The sequence below is a fragment of the Adiantum capillus-veneris genome, chromosome 26 (assembly GCF_014529385.1).
Source record: "Adiantum capillus-veneris isolate H3 chromosome 26, ASM1452938v2, whole genome shotgun sequence".
In the NCBI taxonomy this organism is placed as follows: Eukaryota; Viridiplantae; Streptophyta; class Polypodiopsida; order Polypodiales; family Pteridaceae; genus Adiantum; species Adiantum capillus-veneris.
The window spans coordinates 99,000,504-99,008,191 of record NC_140956.1 but is presented as its reverse complement, the minus strand read 5'-3'; the positions used below and the strand labels follow the sequence as shown (position 1 = coordinate 99,008,191).

At 49.1% G+C, this 7,688-nt stretch overlaps 1 protein-coding gene across 4 annotated transcripts in view; it reads left to right on the top strand.

Moving 5' to 3' along the window:
* The first annotated feature begins 200 nt into the window (after positions 1-200).
* LOC147423883 (beta-glucosidase 40-like) overlaps positions 201-7,688 on the top strand; it is a 31,384-nt gene continuing 23,896 nt past the window's right edge. For 2 of the 4 annotated variants that reach the window (XM_086500955.1, XM_086500956.1), the window contains exons 1-3: positions 202-569; positions 850-916; positions 1,001-1,059. In XM_086500955.1, coding sequence (XP_086357081.1) covers positions 495-569; positions 850-916; positions 1,001-1,059 — 201 coding nt within the window. In that variant the 5' untranslated portion in view covers positions 202-494. Of the gene's footprint in view, positions 570-849; positions 917-1,000; positions 1,060-7,688 lie in introns of all 4 variants that reach the window. The other 2 variants (XM_086500957.1, XM_086500954.1) reach the window with 2 other exon arrangements.

Below are 7,688 nucleotides of genomic sequence, written 5' to 3'. Positions count from 1 at the left end.
CAGTTCTCACTCATTCAATGCGCACGAGGCTTAGTGAGCCCTCATGTGACCACCACCTTAATTCCTTCTTGTGTAAGGGCCTTTTGGAGCAGGCCGAAAATGACTTTGAATTTTTAAATGAATTAATAAGCCAATAAAGAGAGAAACCAATCAACATATAAAACCAGGTAGGCTACTGTGGTATGCTTTTTTTTTTTTTTCAATGATGAGAGGGTGACGATAGCTTTGGCCAGGATCTTGGCTTCTGCAAAAGCAGAAGAATCGCTGAGAGTCGAGAGGATTGCCGCAGGGGCGACAATTTTACTACTACCAGCTCGTGATAGCGTTCGCAAATAATCCTTTGACAAGTACTGCACAGGGGTGTCCGCCCTCCATCCATTGTGACCTTTCTTTCTCCATTTTGTAAGCTCTCGCAGAAGGGTGTCTGATAGTACATAGTAGCTGGCATCAGACGAGGCGCTCCTAGGCTGTGGCAGCTGACAGAGGTGCTTGCCATGGCGGCCGATCTCTCACGCTCTTCTCTCTTCCCCCCCTCCTTCCTCTTTGGGGTTGCGTCTAGCTCTGTACAGGCAACTCTCTCTCTCTCTCTCTCTCTCTCTCTCTCTCACACACACACACACACACACACACACACACACACAGTTGGTTTTGGCAAATCTTACACACACAATTCTGTCTATTGCATTGCGTATGCATGCCTAGGTCGTCGGAAAATGTGACTGATGCCATGGCCTTATGTTGTGTGTATGGCATGGACTTTGATGTGCGTGTGCAAGGGCATATATATCTCGTTTGAAGGGTTGTTTCTCTGCGTGTGCGTGTGCGTGTGCGCGTGTGGTTGGAATGCAGATAGAAGGTGCAACTTCTGAAGGGGGGCGAGGCAAGGGCATATGGGATACATTTTCAAGCATTCCAGGTGGAGATTCTTCCTGATCCTGTTGCAATTTCTGATTTTGCTCTACCAGCTGATGTTTGAAGAAATTGGCATAAATTTTCTCAGGAAAGATAGCTGATGGTAGCACCCCGGATGTAACTTGTGATTTCTTTCATAAGTATAAGGTATTCATATCTTCATGCACAACTTAAACATGCGTGTGTGTTTGTGTGTGTGTGGTGAGTCAGTCCACACCGGTCGGTTATAGGCTGCCTTGATGCACATACCCATCTACTTTTGTACATTTTACAGCTTTTGCGCCACCAAAACACAACACTTTTTTTTTTTGAGAGAGATTTCTTTATCATCCTTGGAGGTCAAATATGAACCATGGGACCAAAACAAATGTACATGAGTGCCTCTTGCACTGAGAGACTATTACAACGAACTTGAGACATAGGTCACTGGGAAAGACAAAGGAGAGTAGGGGGGTTTGTGGGGGTAGGTGGGGCGTCTTGAGAACTGAAAGTCTTGGATGAGTGCTTTGCCGCCTCTATAGACTGTCCACTTCCCCTTGGCTCGTGCTTTGCAAACTTTAAGAGAGAGAGAGAGTTTTCGCTTGTGTCTATGTGTTTTTCTTTTTTTTGGGGAGGTGTGGTGTCTTGAGGACCGAAATTCTTGGATAAGTGCTTTGCCCCCGCGAGAGAGAGAGAGAGAGAGAGAGAGAGAGAGAGAGAGAGAGAGAGAGAGAGAGAGATTAAATTATTGTCCACGGAGGTCAGATATGACCCATGGGACCAAAAACAAACAGTACAACGGTGACATTTGTAGCAAATCGCACTGAATACATATCAGTTAAGGACTGAGGGTCCATTGGAAAGATGGAAAGATGAAAAAGACAAAAACCTAAGAGGGATCAGCTGTGGGGAGAGCCGATTTGGGGTTTCGAAACTCCTGGATGATGGCTTTACCACCTCGGTAGACTGCCCATTTGCCTTGTTTGCGGGCTTCATGTACCTTCTTGAGCTCTTCACTTTTGCGTTTGAGTTGTAGCGGGGTGAGTTCTTCTGCGATCCAAAACTTGGTGTCTTTGAGAAGACGTGATTGTTGGAGAAGCTAGAGAGAGAGAGAGAGAGAGAGAGAGAGAGAGAGAGAGAGAGAGAGAGAGAGAGAGAGAGAGAGAGAGAGAGAGAGAGAGAGAGAGATGAAATGAAATGTTATATTAACGTCTTCAAAAGGCCAAAGTGACCTATGAGACCAGAAAGTTACAATGTAGTGGATCTGATACAATGTCAGAGTAACAAAATAACAACAAAACAAAACAAAGATATATACTATGGATTCCTAGACTGGTCGATGTGAACTAAGCAAAATGGGCGGCTTGCTGGGATAGCTGAATCACAGGAGATCTAGCATCGGTCGTTGGCGGATCTCATCAATCTCCTCCATGGTTAGTAGTTTAACAAGGCGTTGTGCATGCCTGGCCAGAGTGCTCCGAATCTTCTGACGTAGCCTCCGTCGATGCTGTGTAGTCCTCCGCAGTCGTGTGGGTGCCTGGATTTCCCCAGCTCAATTGCTCGATCGATCAATGTGCCTCTTGTGTGAGACGAGAGGGAGCTCTGTTGTGGGAGTGGCTCCTGCGGCTGTCCCGTGTCTGCCCTGAAGAAGTTTGTGATCCATCTTTGAGACTGGCTAGCCTCGCCACTCATCAGGCTATCTCTGTGTTTGCGCAGATTGAGCAAGAACAAACCCAGGCATCTCTGATCCTCGTATCCCATGACTCTTGAGAGTGGTCAGAAACCCTCTCTGAACAAGCAATGGAAGCGGCCTCGAATCTCGTAGTAGACGGGGCAGCGGCATGTGTAGTGCAACTTTGTCTCAGGCTCCATGTCACACAAGGGGCATGTCCTTGCCTCTGCTGGTACTCCGCTGTATCTCCCAGTCTCAATCCGCAGCTGGTGAGAAGATGTGCGTAATTGGCCAATAGCACATTGTATCCCATGAGACAAGTGGGTGTCCATGTATCTGGGTCTCGTCACAAAACCATCCTCCGTAAGCTGGAGAAGATGGTCTCTGTAGAAAGCCATCTTCGTGCCCAATTCCTGTGCTGGTTGTATCCATGTCCTCTTGGTGTCTAGCTGGGTCAGGTCTTGGTGGATGAGCTTGGTGATTTCTGACTGTGTAAGAGTGAGAGACGGTGCATCCAATGAGTACTGGAATGGTGGCAGCCTGTCTATGCTGAACCCAGGCGCCTGAAACCATGATGCCATCTACCCATACCAGCATGCTGTATCTCCTTGCATGGAAAACTGTCGAGAGGACTCAAGTGCAATGCGAGCATATCTGTCTGTAGGAAGTTCCCATGTGCGGTTTATGAAGGAGACTGATCTGGTGAGCGCCTCAACCACTAATGGGGGGGCCGCTAGCTTTGCTCGGATAATGGCCCGTGGTACTGATGCCTTGGCTCTAATGAGCCGCGAGATCATAGAGATGAGAGGTTTCTCCATGTTCCCCCATCCATCAGTGCGACCTGGCCTCCCGTGGTGATCCAATGAAGGTCCCCATATCTCAGTTCCATAGAGCAAATCAGAAGCCACCAAAGTGTCAAAGAGCCAGAGCTTCGTCCGGGGCTCCTGAAACTGAACCTGCGAACACATCCTCTCCAATCCAGAGTCACCATGAAACGCGTTTCGGCAGGTAAGGGCAAGTGAAACGTTTCGGGCCTTGAAACGTTTCGCTCACCAAGTGAAACCCTAGCCGTTTCACTAACAACAAGTTACCATAGTTTTAGTTTCAAAGCCGCTAAACGCACGTTTCGGTCTCACGTTTCATTGTGTTCTCATTTTGGACTGAAACGTTTCGTGGTGAAACGCCGCGTTTCAGGGTGAAACGTTTCGGCCTTGAAACGTTTCGCGGTTACACTGCTCCAATCTACCCAATGCTACGTGGGCTCTAGTCAGTCTGGTCTCTGTTGCTCTTCTGAGTGAGAATGCAGGTCCGCTAAAAACCACTCCAAGGTAAGTGTAAGCATCTGTGTACTCCACAGTCTCCTGGCCGTATGTGAATGTAGGTGTTGACCTCCTGATCCACTGTGGTGTGGTATTGAACACCATAACCTTGGTTTTACCAAGGTTGACAGACAAACCACTTTCGTGGGCAAACCTATGCAAAGCATCCAATTGACGTTGCATTCCCTCCGGAGATCCGGAGATCAACACAATATCATCAGCATATAACAAAAGTGGAATCCATGTCCCTGCCAACTGTGCACCTCTATCGCCATCGCTCTCAATGTACTCAGAAACCTCATCCACATACATACCGAAAAGAGTAGGAGAGAGCGGGCAACCCTGCTTCACCCCAATAGTGGAGTGAACTGGTGTAGAAAGTCCCTCAGGGGTGCGTACGCCGTACATGCCCTACTATTGATCTGTACAATGCCATGATCCCCCAAATGAGCTCTGTGGGTACTCCCATCTCCTGTAATTTGCGCATCAATCTAGCTCTGGGTACTGTGTCAAAAGCTTTGCGGAAGTCCACAAAGCTACAATAGATCCGTCTCCCATGAGATTTGTCCTCCTCAATGATGGCCTTTATGGTCAAGAGTAGAGAAGCCTCTCCTGAACCCTGCCTGCCCCGCTGCACGCATTCCTTCCCTCTCTGTCGATCTACTCAACTTTTGCTCAAGAATGGATGCATACAACCGTGCCAGTGTGTGTCCAATCATGATAGTGCGATAATTCCCAGGCTCCATGGGGTCTCCTGACTTGAAGATAGGTACAATCGTAGATAGGCTCCAAGTGTCCGGTAGGCCCTCACACATGGCACGGTTAAACATAACTGCTAGAAGCTCTGCTAGTAGGTCTTTGGCATGCATGAAATGCTCAACGACTAAACCAACATGATCATATGCTCTCCCAGTCCTCATCCTGTCAATGGCTTTCTTCACCATCTCAGCGATGAAAAAAGCACATGTGTGTGGGCATGGATCGGGGGGGTTGGGAAGGGGCGGTTGTCCAGGTACTGTGTACAAAGATGATGCGTACTAACCCTAGGTCTCTGTGGAGGTAACAACGGGGGGGGGGGGGGGGGGGGGACTGCTCATGAAAGAGCCGCCACGCCTCACGCAAGTCCTGACTCAAGAATAGCTGGTATAGATCCTGCTCGAGTCGAGCCAAAAATGCCCTCTTCTTCCGCCGCACCAGGCGTCGGAAGTCAATCTGTGACCCTGTGAGTGACGTCCCCCAAAAGCACCTCCCTCTGAAGTCTAGCTCTAATCTGGTGACACTCCTCATCGTACCAGCTGTTCCGAGGCATGCTCCCTGATTGGCGTCTCTGCTGAGGCTGGATGTGTGGGTATGCCTCTGCTGCTGCATCATGTAATGTCTGTGTCAGTATAGTAGTTAGCTCCTCCAGAGGTCGCCCCGGTTCCTTAGTGCATAGGCACCTGTAGATGCCGTCTATGTATACAGAATCCGTCTCCCGCGTGAAGGTGTAGCGAGTAGGGGCTGCTACCCGTGGCCTGTGTGCTACACTGAACTGGAAAGAGGTGGTCATCGACACAAGAGCATGATCCACTGCCACCCCGACCGGTCTGGGCCCAACTGTGAGGTCCTGGATACTAGAGATGAGATTCGGTTGTGCCATGACATAGTCCACTATGCTGGCTCCATGTCTGTGTGGGAAGCATGTAAAACCTCCCGCAAAAAGCAGGAAATCTCTGTAGGCCATTCAAGATGGCCAATCCATGTGCGGTGCCCATGTCTATCAGGTGTCGCCCATACTCAGTATATTCCACATCGTGTGATAGTCTGGACAGGCCCGTCTCTACAACATCTAGCTCTCTCAGCATCTCCTCTGAAGTATCATAAAACACTGTCTGGTGATGGGCAGTCCTAGCATTGAAGTCCCCTAGAATGATAATGTCACCATCTCTAGAGAACTCCCATATGTCATCATCCAAAATAGAAAAAGGGGACTGTCCTTTGGGTGATGAGAGAGAGAGAGAGAGAGGAGGAGGAGGAGGAGGAGGAGGAGGAGAAGAGAGAATTTTTAATGTAGTGGAAAATTATCCCAAGACCTCAAAGATCTCTTGGACGAGTTCAATCCCAAGACTTGTTGTGTGTGTGTGTGAGAGAGAGAGAGAGAGAGAGAGAGAGAGAGAGAGAGAGAGAGAGAGAGAGAGAGAGAGAGAGAGAGAGAGAGAGAGAGAAATCACGTATACATTTGTGTATGTCCTTTGTCTATTGGAAAAGACAAAATAGTTCGGACTGGCACAAAATAAAAGAGAAGAGGAGAGAGAGAGAAATGAAATGAAATGAAATGTTATATTAACGTCTTCAAAAGGCCACAATGACCTATGAGACCCAAAAGTTACAAAGTGGTGGATCTGATACAAAGTCAGAGTAACAAAATAACCTAACAACAATACAAAACAAAGATATATACTATGGGGTCCTAAGTTGGTCTATGTGAGTCAAGCAAAAAACTAAGCAGAATAATGGGTGGCTTGTTGGGATAGCTGAATCACAAGAGATCTAGCATCGGTCGTTGGCGAATCTCATCAATTTCCTCCATGGTAAGTAGTCTGACCGGGCGTCTTGTATGTCTAGCCAGCGTGCTCCGAATTTTCTGTCGTAGCCTTCGTCGATGCTGTGTAGTTCTTCGCAGTCGCGGGCGCCTGGATTTCCCCAGTTCAATCGCTCGGTTTGGTGTGAGACGGGGGGGAGCTCTGCTGTGGGAGTGGCTCTTGCGGTTGTCCCGTGTCTGCTTTGAAGAAGTCTGTGATCCGTCTTTGAGACTGGCTAGCCTCGCCATTCATCAGGCTATCTCTGTGTCTGCGCAGCTCGAGCAAGAACAAACCCATGCATCTCTGATCTTCGTATCCCATGACTCTTGAGAGCGGTCCAAAACCCTCTCTGAACAAGTAATGGAAGCGGCCTCGTATCTTGTAGTAGACGGGGCAGCGGCATGTATAGTGTAGCTCTGTCTCAGGTTCCATGTTACATAAGGGGCATGTCCTGTCCTCTGCTGGTACTCCGCTGTATCTCCCAGTCTCAATCCGCAACTGGTGAGAAGATGTGCGTAACTGGCCGATAGCACATCGTATCCCATGAGACAGGTGGGTATCCATGTATCTGGGTCTCGCCACAAAACCATCTTCCGTAAGCTGGAGGAGGTGGTCTCTGTAGAAAGCCATCTTCGTGCCCAATTCCTGTGCTGGTTGTATCCATGTCCTCCTGGTGTCTAGCTGGGTCAGGGCTTGGCGGATGAGCTTGGTGATCTCTGACTGTGTAAGAGTGAGAGATGGTGCATCCAATGAGTACTAGAATGGTGGCAGCCTGTCTATGCTGAACCCATGTGCCTGAAACCATGATGTCATCTCCCCATACCAGCATGTTGTATCTCCTTGTATGGCTAGCTGTCGAGAGGATTCTAGTGCTATGCGGGCATATCTGTCTCTAGGAAGTGCCCATGTGCGGTTTATGAAGGAGACTGATCTGGTGAGCGCCTCCACCACAAGTGGGGGGGCCGCTAGCTCTGCTCGGATAATGGCCCGTGGTACTGATGCCTTGCTTCTAATGAGCCGCGAGATCATAGAGACGAGAGGTTTCTCCATGTTCCCCCATCCGTCTGAGCGACCCGGCCTCCCGTGGTGATCCAGTGAAGGTCCCCATATCTCGGTTCCATAGAGCAGTGCTGAAGCCACCAAGGTGTCAAAGAGCTAGAGCTTCGTCCGGGGCTCTTGAAACTGAACCTGCGAACACATCCTCTCCAATCTACCCAATGCTGCGTGGGCTCTAGTAAGTCTGGT